At 39.7% G+C, this 15,110-nt stretch overlaps 1 protein-coding gene across 1 annotated transcript in view; it reads left to right on the forward strand.

Moving 5' to 3' along the window:
- Positions 1-12,405, forward strand: part of DNAJC27 (DnaJ (Hsp40) homolog, subfamily C, member 27) — a 26,640-nt gene extending 14,235 nt beyond the window's left edge. The window contains exons 4-6 of the mRNA XM_011972740.1: positions 2,189-2,311; positions 7,487-7,647; positions 11,350-12,405. Of these exons, the coding sequence (XP_011828130.1) occupies positions 2,189-2,311; positions 7,487-7,647; positions 11,350-11,482 (417 nt within the window). The 3' untranslated portion in view covers positions 11,483-12,405. The remainder of the gene's footprint in view (positions 1-2,188; positions 2,312-7,486; positions 7,648-11,349) is intronic.
- The last annotated feature ends 2,705 nt before the right edge of the window (positions 12,406-15,110 follow it).

Here is a 15,110-nt window from a genome sequence, read left to right on the forward strand (position 1 = left end):
GGAGGAAGGATTCAAAAAGACAGGAAGAGGGCACAGGACAGGATTTGGGGGATTTTGGTGGTAAGCTGGAATGGGAGCAATAGAGAGAAGAGGAGTTGGTGAAAGAGCATTTAAGAGCCTAGGGAATGTGATGTATGGGAGCCAAGGCAGCGAGAGTTTTAGGAAAGAAGAGAGGGCCCATTGTTACTACTGTAGAAGGGCCAAAGACCATGAGTACTGAGGAAGGGGACTGGTGGCTTAGTCATCTTCAGTTCTTTCTGATTTTGTTGGTTTTAACTTTAGGGGACAGCTTCTTAGTTTTCTGTAAACAAATAGGAGCACTTAATATCCTTGGTGCAGATACCTGCCTATGCCCAGAAACCCTACCTGATATGTATAACATGTTTTCATTTCTTATACTACATAGCCTGGGTGGGTCTGAGTACATTTGGGAATTCTGTAAAAAGAACGTATAATATATGGCCTCTGTCAGGGTTCTTTCTGGAACTTTGTCCCGGAAACCCTGTCTGTCAATGCTGCTCCTCACCCACTTAACCTCTCTCTGGCCCTAATGTTTGAGTATGCCCATACTTCATGCTGCTTCTTCCTGGATTTGGAATGAAGCTCAGAGAATGGATGCAAGGAAGGAAGGGGAGGGTGTTAAATAGACATTGTTTTTCAGGCACCATGCTAAGTACTTTGCCTGCATTATCTCATTTAACCTTCATAATAACCCTGTGAAGTAAGTAGTATTATCCCCATTTTACAGATGAGGAAACTGAGACGCAGAGAGGTTAAGTGACTTGCCCAAGATCACACAACTAGTAAGTAAGTGTGAACCCAGATCTGTCTGACTCCAGAGCCTGTGCTCTTTTCCATTGTATTACACTGAGGCTCTGAGTTTGGAGTTCTAAAGTTGGTGTGCAGACCCGAGAGTCAGGGAAGCTCTGTCTAGCACCCTGGGGGAAGCCAGCTTTGGGATATGATTTATAAATGGCTGTACCCATTGCTGACACTTGTGTCATTTTTGCCTTAAGTTCTTTTGAATTGCTCACTCACCCTCCTAATTCTTCCTAAGAAGAACTTTATATAATTGGTGTTCTTTTAAGGTCTACTAATAATTAAAGACTGATTTCCTCTAGGGAGTGGAACTGGAGGTGGGATGGGGTGGGGCAGGAGGCTATTGTTTTCCATTGTAGGTCCTTTCTATACTAATACATTTTTAGAATGATGTTACTTTGATTCTATAAAAAATCCTCTGAAGACCAGTAGAAACAGATGCAATAGCAAACACTAAGAATACACAAGAGAACACACTTTGCCAGGTTAATGACTATGAGATATATTCTTATAACATCACAAAAACTACATTTTGTGTATCTGTCCTTTTATTTGAAGGTTCGAAATGAGTTTTACAAGGACACACAGGGTGTGATACTGGTCTATGATGTTGGGCAGAAAGACTCCTTTGATGCCCTTGATGCGTGGCTGGCAGAAATGAAGCAAGAGCTTGGACCTCATGGAAACATGGAAAATATTATATTTGTAGTTTGTGCCAACAAGGTAACCCCTCTGGAAATGGTGTGTTCAGGTTTCTAGGGGAAGAGTGGAGCTTTGAGTGTTGGGAAACAAAAAGAAAAGAAAAATTCCTTATTGTATAATATGGGAATCAATAACCTTTCAAAACATAACGTCCCTAAGACAAAAAGAAAACAGCACAGCAACCTAAAACCTGCTACATCAAGATTTGTATACTTTTTTTTTTTTCTTGGTGCCATACTTGGGGAAGGATGTTTGTGACTGAGCGGGAGCAATGGGTCCTAATAATCACACTCTGACCTGACTGGAGTAGGGGCATTAATTAGGTGATGTGGACTATGGAAAGGTATGAAAAGCAGACTGTGGCCCTAAGGGTATGGCAGATATCATGAAACCAACTTTAACAGAACTGAGTAACAGCTGTTTTCCCAAGGGATCAGGTGGGACATTGCAGCAACAGGCACTCGTCCTATTGCCATAGAATATCAGTCTACATTCAATATTAGGTTTTGTTTGTGTCCCTTTGGTCCTGGTAATTTTACATACTAGTGCAGATGTTTACTAAGAGTAGCTTTGCCTTAGTAAAGGATTGACAAAGACCCTCACTGGGTCCATTCTAGTAGGACAAGGTTGTAATCTTCTCTCTGCCCCCCGGCCCCTTCTATTTCAGATTGATTGTACCAAACACCGCTGTGTAGATGAAAGTGAAGGACGTCTTTGGGCTGAAAGCAAAGGGTTCCTGTACTTTGAAACTTCAGCACAAACTGGAGAAGGCATTAATGAGATGTTCCAGGTAAGCTAGCATTTTGTCGTTTTAAGGTCAAGGCCACTGTGCCAATTATTAGTTTAAATTATAGGAAGCAAAAAAGTAATAGGAATTTCTCATTAGAATAAGCTCTTTCTTTTCAAAGAATCTAGTGAGATAGAAATAGAGAAAGGGGGAGAGAAAGGAAGAGAGAATGAGAATGAGTGATCTGCCTGCTGTCTATTTTAGATGAGACTTAGCTGATCATCAGAATTACCTGAGGAAATTCTTCAAAATACATACTTCTGGGCTCCAGACCTACTGGACGCTTATGTTGCAGTGGAACCCAGAAAGCTATATTTTGAAAAAACTCTCTAGGTGATCCTGAAGATCATCAAGTTTAACAACAGTTATTATACACTGCTTAAGCAGGACAGAGATTTTCTTCAAAGCCACCTTTGGCTAATGGTATTACATTTATATGCATAATCAAATAGAAGCATTACTGTGGCAAAATTGCCTTGCCACAGCTCGTATAATCCTATATTGTAGCCCACAGGGGTACAGTTAGAGAATAGGAGACTCTCAGTATAGACTCCAGCCAGTCACACAAAAATAAGGCCTTGCCAATCAAGCAGGAAATAGAGGGAGATGCTCACATTGCAACCTGAATAGATGGCCACTTTAAAAAAACCTACTCATCTTGAGTAATTTTAAGGGAAATAGGCTATTTAAAACAGTAACTTATAAAGTCAGCCCTTAATTATAGATACATTTGGAGGTAAGTGGTAGCATGAATAATGTATTTTTCTTCTTATGAATATATCTGATATTTTGGGAATTTTTAGCATTTCAAATAATATAGTTACACTATAAAGAGTTGTTCTTAATTGTTGAGTGGGATTGTACTTAATCTTTTATGCTGAATTTCCTTCTCACAAGATGTCACTCCTCCTACTAGAAGACAGATTTCTTCCTTGGCTGACAGGCTGAATTAAGCAAAAGTATTTTCTATTTCAAAATGAAATGAAGTTGATGCTGGTTTGCCATGCTTTCTATTCTTTTGAGTACATGGAGCAATGTGAGTTTGTGCCTGTATGTGTATAATAATGATACCTAACCATTTGACTAGTACTTTACCATTCTGGAGAAGTTATACATTTCATCACATGGAGACTTATAACAACAATGTATGGCAGGTATTGTTATCATTTCATATATGAGAGCATCTAAGGGTAGTAAAGTGATTTGTCCAAGGGACATAATTGTTAGAAATGAAATGTTTTTCAGCACTTTAAAGATGCTGGTCCATTCTCTTCTGGCTTCCATTGTGTTTCATGACATGTTAGGACTCATTCTGACTCTTATTAATCTCTGTGCCTAATGTGCCCTTTTTTCTCCCTGGCTGCTTTCAAGAGTTTCTCTTTTCTTTGGTTTTCAGCAGTTAGAATATGATGTGCCAAGATGTGATTCTCTTCATTTTTATTCTATTTGGGATTTACTGAGTTTCTAAGATTGGTAGGTAGGTGTTTTTCATCAAATATGGGAAGTTTTTTGTTTTGTTTTGTTTTACTATTATTTCTTCAGATTTTTTTTTGGCCACACTGTGGCTCTCTTTACCTTATTGGCCTCCAATTACATGTATATTAGACCATTTGATTTTGTCCCAGAGTCCCTGAGGCTATATTTATTTTTAATCTATTTTTTTCTGCATTTTTCAGATTGCATAGTCTCTGTTGATTTTACTTCACCACTGACAATCTACTGTTAAATTCACTGAGGGAAGTTTTCAGCTCTAGAATTTGCATTTGGTTCCCAGTACAGGTCTCAGTTTTCTATTAGATTGTCTGCTCACTCATTAAGAGTATATTTTCCTTTACTTCTTTGAATGTATTTTTCTTTACCTCTTTGAAATATTCATAATAGCTGTTTTACAGTCTTTGTCTGCGAAGTCCAACATTTGAACCATCTTGGGTTCAGTTTCTATTTACTACTTTTTTTTCCTGACTATGGATCACATTTTCATGTTTCTTTGTATGAATAGTGGTTTTTGATTGAACACCAGACATTGTGGATAACACATTGTAGAGACTTTAGATTCTTTTGTCTTCCTCAGAAGACTGTTGATTCTTGATTGAAGACTGTTTAGTGTTGATTTTTGATTCCTCAGGAGGCAGTTTAATTATTGGCAAATTACAATGAACTTGTGTTGACTTGGTTTTTTTTTTTTTTGCCTTAATAGCAAGGATTTGAAGAAAGCTCAAAGTGTTTCCCAAGCCCTTCTAATTTGGCAGGACTCAGCTTCCAAATTCTGTCTCTTTTGCAGATCTTGTCAGCTCTTGGTTTTAGGTTTTGTTAGGATGAGTCTATAATTTTTAGGGCACAGCCTTTCTGTGGTGCCTCAATAGGTGGTAGGGCAATTAATAAGGGGTTAAGGCAATATCTCCACTCTGACAAGGCTAAACCATACTGTTCCCAGGATAGCTCTTTCTGTAGCACCACTAGAACTCAGGATATTGGTTTTGTTCTCAACCCCATAGCAGCTGTTACCTGGTAAGCCTTGAGTGATCTCACCCTATGCATATTATAGCCCAGCCTTTGGCCACAGACTCATGAGAGACCCCCATATGGACTTGGTGCCCAGCTCTGCACAGCTCTCTTCTCTCCAATGGCCTGCTTTGCAGATTCTAGCCACCTCCTCAGCTCAATGAGACTTGTGTCTGCTCAGACTCCAGCTCTCTGTGACGTGGTCAGGAAATGGACTCCAAGTAGACAACCAGGTGATTGTGGGGCTTATCTCTCAGGGAATGGTCTTGTACTTGCTGTTGTCTACTACCAACAGTTTTTTTTCCAGTTCAATAGTAGTTGATGGCAGGAGGTCTAGTCCAGTATTCATTACTCTGTCATAGCTGGAACTCAGACATGAAATTTCAACAGGCTTTGGTCTCAATCCTCGTATTCTGTAGCCCACACCATGGCTTGTCTTCTATAACCATGTGTGTGATGAATGAATCCTTATGCCTTCAGAAATCTATGAATACTCATATTTCAGGCTAACTCATAGGCTAGAAGACAATCTTACTGACACACAGCTAGCAAAGATCCGTGAACTGTGATCCCTTTTATGTGACTTGTATCTTTTTAGCTGCATCTTGGATAGAACTAATGGATAAATTAGTCTGTTTAAAAAAAAAAAAAAAAAGACTAACAAGAAGAGAATAATTACAGTATTCTATAAGTAAGTACTTAAAAGTAGTGCTTTCCTGTTGGTTCAATTTAATAAATATTTTCTTTATTTCCTATCTACTTAATAGACATTTTATGTCAGGAAGTAACTTGGTTTTATCTGGTTGATACTGTTAACAGAGAGAGCAATATTAAGATAGACTAAAGCCAAGCTAATACGTCTTGTGTCTTGGTCTCTAGTGGTATTCCTTTGACACCCCTTTTCAGACGTCAAGGCTTCTTGTTAGGTTACCAGGTTGATTGGCTAATACTAGAGGTAAGAAAGAAGAGTCTGAAAGAAAGCTAAAAATTTTAGAAGATAACAAGAACTATAGAAGAATCCAAAAAAGAAGAGGAAAAGATTTTTAAAGAAATTAGAAGAGGAGATATGTCCATTTAAAAGTAGCTGTAGTGTGGTAAATGAGTATTGTTCAGTAATAATTACAGTGTGCACAGAACATGAAACAGCAGAGTCAAAAAAGCTTTCACTTTAAAAAAAATCAGAAAAGTGTAGCCAGGTGCAGTGGTGCATGCCTGTAATCCCAGCTGCTCAGGAGGCTGAGACAGGATCACTTGAGCTCAGGAGTTTGAGACCAGCCTGACCAACATAGAGAGACCCTGTCTTAAAAAAAAGAAAACACAAAATTGTAAAAATGGGCAAAGAATATAAAGTTTGCAGAAAAAGAAAAGGCCATAAGCATTTGGAAAGATACCCACTTTCACTTATAATTAAACAAATGCAAATCAAACTATATTACATATATATCAGATTAGCAAAAATTAAGATGTTTGATAATGGACAGTGTTAACGAGGGTATGGAGAAATAGGCACTCTCTCTCACACACACAGTGATGGAATGTAAACTGGTACAGCTTTTTTTGGACAACGGTTGTCAGACTCAAAAATTAAAATGTGCATATACTCCGGCTCAACAGTTCTGCTTTTAGGAATTTATCCTAAAGCAGTATCCCCACAAGCGTACAGAGATGTATACACAAACACTGTTTGTAGTAGCAAAAAAATTAGAAACAACTGACTTGTCCAAGAATGGAGAGTTGGTTACACAAATTATGGTACAGCCCACACCATACAATACTGAACAGTCATTTAAAAGAACAAAGAAAGTCTCTACATGTAGCTATAGAAAGATTCCAGGATGTATTATTATGTGGAAAAAAATGCAAGGTGCTAAGATGTGTTTAATCTGATCTCCTTTAGTACATGTTGAAAGATTATGGGTCTGTGTATATACTGGCATACTCATGGTAAATTTTTCTAGAAGGATGCTCAAAAAAAATTAACAATGGTTACCTCCAGGAGAGGAACTTGAGGAGTAGAGAGACACAGTTTTCATTTTACACTTTTCTTTACTATTTGAATTTTTCTAACAGTGTTCATCTATTACTTTTGTTTTGGTTGGTTGGTTGTTTTTTGAGACAGGGTCTGGCTCTGTCACCCAGGCTGGAGTACAGTGGCATGATCTGGGCTCACTGCAGCCTTCACTTCCTGGGTTCGAGCATCCTCCCACCTCACCATCCAAGTAGCTGGGACTACTGCTTGGGTGGTGCACGACCACACTTAGCCAATTTCTTTTTTTTTTTTTTTGGTGGAGATGGTGGTTTGCCGTGTTGCCCAGGCTGGTCTCAAACTCCTGAGCTCAAGCAGTCCGTGCGCCTCGGCCTCCCAAAATGCTGGGATTATAGGCGTGAGCCACCATGCCCAGCTCATCTGTTACTTTTTAACTTCAATTGTGGTTATCTGAAAGTAGGATTATCAGCCACTTTAATTTTATTCCTTATACTTTTTGCGTATTAAAATATATGAATATATATATTTAAATAGTATAAAAGAAAAAAATCTTTCAAAGTATGTATTTGCTTTATACATGACTTCTAAGAGTTGCTGGAATATATTAAAAGTATTTTAAGTTGATGTTTAAAAGGAATTCCTATTTTCACAAAATCATTTCTACCCTGGGATGTGTTTTCTTCTTGCAGACCTTTTATGTATCCATAGTTGATTTATGTGAAAATGGCGGGAAACGCCCTACCACAAATAGCAGTGCTAGTTTCACCAAAGAACAAGCAGATGCCATTCGCAGAATTCGAAATAGTAAAGACAGTTGGGACATGCTGGGAGTCAAACCTGGGGCGTCAAGGTAAGCGCTCTGGGATTTCAGTGCTGACTTCTATCATAAAGAAAGACCCCATCACCAAAATTATAGGTGCAGTACATCTTCTTCCAATTGGCTGGAAATACGAAGATACATGAAAATATATCAGAATGACTCTGTTTCACTGAATTAGCTGAATACCAAAGAGATAAAATAGAGGGCACAGTTGCCCGGTAAGAAAATTGTGTCATGTATGTGCATAAACACTTCGTGAAATGGTATGCTCTGCTTTCATCTGTGTGGAACAAGAAGAGCCTTGAAGCTAATGTAACTTTAAAAAAAAACTAACAAGAGAATTATTCAATCATAGAATGTTAGATGAGGAAAGCATGTTGGCAGTCAACTTGTACAAACATTTCATTTTGTAGGTGGGAAAACTGGGATTCAGTGAGATTAAGCATGTTCAAGAATCTCAGGAGTTGGTGGTATAATTGGTTCTTACCCTGGAACACTATATGTTCAACTGTCTATCTCTAAAGCCCTGCACGTTCCTCATCTGTATGTACGTTCCGCATCTGTGTGTGTATTTGTTTGTTTATTTTATTTTTTATTTATTTTTATTTTTGAAACAGAGTTTCACTCTGTCACCCTGGCTGGAGAGCAGTGGTGTGATCTCAGCTCACTGAAACCTCTGCCTCCCGGGTTCAAGCAATACTCCTGCCTCAGCCTCCTGAGTAGCTGGGATTACAGGCACACGCCACCACACCCGGCTAATTTTTGAATGTTTAGTAGAGATGGGGTTTTGCCATGTTGGCCAGGCTGATCTTGAACTCCTGGCTTCGGGTGATCCAACCGCCTTGGCCTCCCAAAGTGCTGGGATTATAGGCGTGAGCCACCACTGCACCCAGCCCTCTATGTGTGTGTATTTATGTTAATTATTTTATTTAAGTCAAAAGAGTTATTCAGGAAAAAAAAGTCAATCACTATTCTTTGTTGCCTGTACCAAAATTAAATTATTATTCATTATGGTTATGTAACTTTCAATGGTCTAATTCCACCGTTACTACACATATTGTAATTTGTGTGTCTTATTTTGCACCCAGACTCCCCCCACATACTTCACCCTTCCTACTTTGTCACCTTGATTCTCACAAAAGAAAAAAGTATGTCCTGAAATTGCCATGTCAGCACCCAAAGCACTACACATCTCTTCTCCATTCTGACCTCACAGCATATCTTCAGGTCCAGAAGGAAAGAGGAGAAGGGAAGGGGAAGACTGTTACTGAGCACACTCATTCACCAGGTGATATTGAGGATGCTCTAAAGCTGTCAGGGAATTCAGATGACCTCATGTGTAAGGCATAGAGTTTATCGGGATTTTTTTTTTTTAGTGCTATACTGTTTGGTTTATTGTAGATTTTTAGTGAGTTTTGAAATTGGAAAATGTGTCTTCCTATTTTCTTTTTCAAGATTGTTTGACTATTAAGGATCTATTGTAATTCCATATATATTTTAAGATCAGCTTCTCCATTTACAAAAAAAAATAAATAAATAAGCCAGTAAGGTTTCAGTAAGATTGCACTGAATCTGTATATCCGTATCTTTTAAATTTCTTTTTAGACCTCCATAGTCTCTTTCTGAATTCTTCTGTGTCATCTCCAAGGGATGCTGGCTCTAAACTTAAGAAACGATTACTTTTTCTACCTGTTAGTAGACTGAGAACAATATTCATTAAGAAAGAAGAAACTTTTGGTTCCTTGTGTATTCACTTTGGTTAATTGAAGTTTACCAGAACTTACAGGCCCCTATAGGTTTCATATCCTTAACCAATAGAAACATGTGCTTCTTACCTTTGTTCCACTGGGCCTAGCAAACTAATTTTGTATGGCACTAAGTACATTTGGGGAAAAAACCTTAAAACATTTTTTTCTTAAGTTACAGAGAGTTTTGATATTTGTTGAGTGTTAACTGTGTTTACTGTTCTTGAACTTTAAGAAAATCTTCGTCTTCAACAGAATTGATGTATTGTTACATCTTGAGAGTTTCTCTTGCTACCTGCAAATCTTGAAAGGCACTCTTAGTGCAGAGGACCAGGTGTAACTACTGACCCCATGTGCACACCCTCTCTCGGGAGGCAGAGTGGCTGGAAGGGCCCTTCCCAGGACTCCCTCGTGGAGAAGAGGGAGGATGCTGTACCTTCCTCAAGGATATGGGGTCTTTGGGACAAATAAAAATTCTGACAATTTGAATTGCTTCAGAGAGGGAGAATGTCATTCTTGTTCGCGAATTATCTAAATTATACATGTAGAAAAACAACATGCAGGGCACCAGGAAGGCCCCCCGCCAGAGTAGCCTTCTGAAAGAACAAGGTTCTTGCTAAAACAAGAAAATTCAGGACCCCTCTAAGAGCAGAAAGCAGAAAAGGCCCTAGAATGTATGCCTAAGACTTGGAGGACTGTTAACATGACGCTATGACCTCAGTCGCTCCAAGCTGATACATAAAACTTTCCATCATAGCCAAGGTGTCAAAGGCCGTCTGATTTGGCGAGCCACATTAGAAATCCTTCTGATAAAAAATAAAGGAGAAAGGCTAGGGCGTTTGATAAAGCGCCGTATCCATGCTTATAGGATCACTGGAACCCTGAATTACAAAAGGAAGGTGAGAAATAAAACCATCTGGTAGAGACAGAGCTTAATCTGACAGGGGAGTGGCTGGGTACTTAGAGCCTTCTGGGAGGCCTGACATCAGATGATGATGACCAGTGGGGACAGGGACAGGTGTATCCAGGCCCCTCCCCAGCCAGTTTTGGCTCTTTGAGGCGCTCAGAAGCCTGCAGCTCTCTCCTGGAGTGGGCCACTGGTTTATGGGAACCGCCGGATTGGAAAAGCACAGCTACTGCTCCTTTCCTCTCCGGATAGTACTGATCTCTGTCATGTTTCTTCTTTGGTCTCAGTGAGCTCATGGTCATTCTGGGCTACCCCTTTCCAGCATCCCTTGCTTGCTCAGTGGTGTCACCTTCTTGGGCCTCAGATTCCTCATGACCTTGACCCTAGAGCTCATTTCAGCCCCTTTCCTTTCATCTTCTCCTTCTGGATATTCAGCTTATCATCCACTTCTGCCATTTCTTTCTTTATCTTTTATCTTCCCTTGTTTCCTTCCACAAATACCTCAATCTAAACTCTTGTACTCACTCATGCCTGGGTTATGTAACAACCTCCTGTATCCTAACTTCGAGAAACAGTTTTCCCAGCACACACTTGTCATGAAGCACCTACTGTTGTGATTGTTTATCAAGCCCAGGTGTTGGGGTTGTTTTGCTTTCTGTCTGTGCTGTGTTCGGGCTCCATTCCAGGCTGCTGTTGGTTCTCTCCCAGAACCCCTTCTTTCAGAAGGCGACTCTGGGTGCCTTCCCTGATGCCCAAGCCCTTATTCTTTCAATCAGCAAAGATACGCTGAGTGCCTGCGAGGTGCCAAGTACTGCCTGTTTTCATCTGATTATTCTTTTACTAAGTGTTTTGTTAGCATTTACATACTTTTTGCATTGTGTAATAATAATTTTTTCAATTTGTGTTATAACGTATTATTTATTGGTTTGTTGTCTGTTTTCTAGTCCTTTAATCCTGCCTTTGAGAAAGGGTAATAATTTAGGATATGTTCACTGCAAGAGATATGTGTATCGAAACAGCTAACATGCAGTGGGTTGGGCTGACTTTGTTACTAACATAGATCTTGGCTGCTTTTCCCAGGGATGAAGTCAATAAAGCGTATCGGAAACTTGCTGTGCTGCTTCACCCTGACAAATGTGTAGCACCCGGCAGTGAAGATGCCTTCAAAGCAGTTGTGAATGCTCGGACAGCCCTCCTGAAAAACATCAAGTAGAAAGTAGAGAAAAAAGCCACGTGTGGGACTCAAATGCAAACAGACTTTCCCTAGAGGTGAAATAACCAACATGGAGTTTTCCTTCCCAGAATCTCACTGCTCTTTTCATTCATGTGTTGTCATTTGTATATCAGTAATTCAGGTGCCCATTTCATAGACATTTTACTGAGAAATGACCTGCATTTGTATGAAGTGAAGAGAACTGAGCGTCGCTTACTTCATTTCATATTTCTAGATAATCTGAATTTTTTTCTCATTCGTCAGCTCTGTAATTATAGTATCCCTTAGACATTTCACTTGGGGAAATCCACAAGGTTCCTGGAGGGAGGGAAGAGAGGACAAGAGGACCCTTTCACTTTTTGTTTTTTACTGAATTCCTCATCAGTGAAGAAAATAACAAAAATGGAAGCAAACAACATCAGAATCCCTGTAAGTTTGGTGTGACCTTACAGAGAAGTTGCTGCTTTTACGATGAGTTCCTTAGGTGATATTTTAACCATCGATCTATAATGATGACTCTTGGCAGCCCTTTGGGAGTTTGTAAAATGAGGTGATACAGTTCTGAATTGAGCAATCCTTTCTGATATTCACTCTGTTCCTCTTTTGCAGCCACCAGGGGGAGAGACAAGCCAGTCCTAAGAGAAAAGGTGGTGGTAGCCACAAATTCTAGGTACACTAGCTGCTGCTCATCCTGTCCCTGGATCTGAGGCCTTTCCCTTGCCATAGAAATGGTTGCTGGTAGCAGTAGAGAGCATTGTGCACCTGGGAATGAGGAATCAGACCCCAAGACAGAAGTACTTGCAGGAGCTAGGTGCAGTAGTATCTGTCTGTAGTCCCAGCTACTCAGGAGGCTGAGACAGGAGGATTGCTTGAGCCCAGGAGCTCAAGTCCCACCTGGGCAACATAGTAACACCTTGTGTCTTTAAAAAAAAAACAAAACAAAAACAAACAAACAAAAAAAAACAGATACTTACAAGTCGCACTTGAAGATTATGCACATCGGCAGAGGAAAAGGCCAGCCAAGCTCAGGGCAAGCTTGATGCAGTAGGAGAGACTCCCCGTGAGGCTTAGCCCTTGTCTTATTGCCAGCCTTTGCCACAGGCAGGTGAGAAAGGCAGGGCCACTCCTCAGCAAAGCTGGCCTCTTCTGCACTTCCTCACCAGTGTTGTTTCTTCCTTTTTTCCCCTCTTCCCCTTCCCCTCTTGTGTTTTTTCTGAACCCCACATCTGCCATCGTTTCTCTCCTCTTGAGTCCCTGGCTTCTGGCCACTGCCTCCTCCCTCTTCTAAGCCTTGACCTGAACCTGGTTGACCAGAGACAAGTGTGGATCCTTTGGGTGGCAGTCAGGGGAAATCTCAGGGCCTTTATTGGGAGGAATCTCTGTAATTCCTGTTTGGGCTCCAAATTTTTAAACTATAGCTTACAAAATACATTCTCTGGCCACAGTCTCTTCCTTGGTATACAAGGGATGGATGAAGTTCCCGTATTAGGACTGGCACTCCTTACGGTGCTTATAGAACCAGTCTCACCACTTGACTCATTACGTCATCACTCTTGTTACATCATATTTTTAGCTACAGCCACATTAACTAACATTTTTATATACTTTCAATTAGCTGTACTAATTGGGGCTTGAAAGTATATAAAATCTTCCTATCCTGTGGATTTTAAAAAGCTATCCCTTATCGACTGCCAGAGAGCGTCTACCTTACCACCTAAGAAGAAAAGCCACTCTCTTCCAATCCAAGCCCACTGCAGTCTTGTGGATTTTCCACACAGCAACTTTTCACTGTATGCCTGTACTCGTGCTGCACTGAGCTTGTCATCAGGAAACCAGAACATTGCTTTATCATAGCACTTTTCATCTTGGTAATATCAAAACAACTTTATGAATGAACTGATTGATATATGTTATTTCTTGCAAGATTTTCCTCTGGCCTTTAACTGGCTTCTGAGGCTACAGAACTCCAACCCAGAGTTCTTCAGGACTTAAATTTTGCTTAAGGAAGGCCTTTATCATGCTGAAAGCACTCAGACATGTCTGCCCTCACAGCAGAATGTAGAAGTCATATGAATGAGGGGTCATACATGGTAGTATCAGCCCAAATTGACATGACAACTCACTGAATGTGTGGCCCTGTATAAAAGCTGGTGCCAGTTTTCATCACTGTTATTACATAATAGATTGGGAACCTCATTCAACTGTATTGCACAGATGAGCAATTATAGCAGAGAAAATTCATTAGTGCTTCCACTCATATCCTTATGTGTGAGTTGGTGAAATTTAGCCTGAGCTTGATTCTTAGGTCTTGGGACTCAGTTTCCAACCTTCATATTAATGCTAAGAATGGCCATATACCACTTCATTTACGTAAAAGGAATAAAATAAGCAAGTTAAACTTCAGGGTCCTAGAATTTTTCTGACTCCTATAATCCTTCGGCAGAATATGAAGAAATAACAAAGCATGATCTGCAGTGGAAAGGTTTTTTTTTGGCACTAACTTCATGCAAAATTTCACAGACATCTATGCATTAATTTAAATTCTTGGTGCAAATGTGTGCTTTGTAGTTCAACCTTATTAAAAATTCTTCAGCCAGTTAGGATTTCAAGATACATTAGTGAGAGTAACAGCTAGCAGAATAATTACAATGGCTAAAACGTTTTTATAGAGGATCTTGTTTTTCAAAAAAGAATAAAAAGTTTGAATAGCTATTATTAAAGAAAAGCCATGTCTTCAACATCTGAGTCACCAAGAAGTAACACTTTTTAAACTTGTTAGAAATCCCTGGAGGCATTTTAAATTCATCTTCTAACCTACCTAAGCACTTTAAAATACAGGCTCCTTCTGTTCCTCTGTTCCCCTTCATGCCTCCTTTTGAATTGATATCTCAGCTGTCAATATTTCTTTGACTTCAGCATTGTCATTTTATTTCTCTGTATCAGTGTATCCTTAGTTTTGTTAGCCTGTTAATTTAAAAGTCCAGACTTGGGGGTCATTGTGTTGCTACCCAAGAGAAAATGCTACAGTTCTATAGATTGCACATCTTTCTTTAAGGCATACATTTACCTCAGGAAACTTACTCTAGTATGTTCTCATATACTGAATTCTCAACTGAAAAACTATTTCTTTATACCTATAAACTAGTACCTAATTCACTGTTAGTTAAACGAGCCATAGATAAGGCAGCTAAATTTCTGAAAGATAGCCAGAGTAAGTAAGCAGCCACTGCAAGCTCTGAATCAGTTTCCAAAAAAAAGAAGGAAAAAAAAAAAAAAAGGAGCTGTGCCCCATAGAACAATGACAGCATCACAAGGGGAAGGGAGAGATTTTGCCAAAAGTTAGAAAGGGTGGAGCTGTAAGCCATGTGCATGGTGCCTTTGACAGTGACAGTGCCCCCTTACAACGAATTCCACTAGGCATGGGAATGTCACCTCCTTTGCCACTGTACCCCATCAAGCTTACTCTGAATCAAAGTTTTTGTAAAACTTGAAAATGAACTTAGCTGCAAAATATAGCTAACCACCTTTCATTGCAAGCTTTGCAAAGCAAAGAGAGGTTCGTACTTCTCATAATTGGTATTTAGCACAATTGTAAGACACAGTTTTACTGTTTGTTCATTGTTTTTTT

Source organism: Mandrillus leucophaeus, unplaced genomic scaffold (assembly GCF_000951045.1).
Source record: "Mandrillus leucophaeus isolate KB7577 unplaced genomic scaffold, Mleu.le_1.0 Scaffold13, whole genome shotgun sequence".
NCBI classification, from domain to species: Eukaryota; Metazoa; Chordata; class Mammalia; order Primates; family Cercopithecidae; genus Mandrillus; species Mandrillus leucophaeus.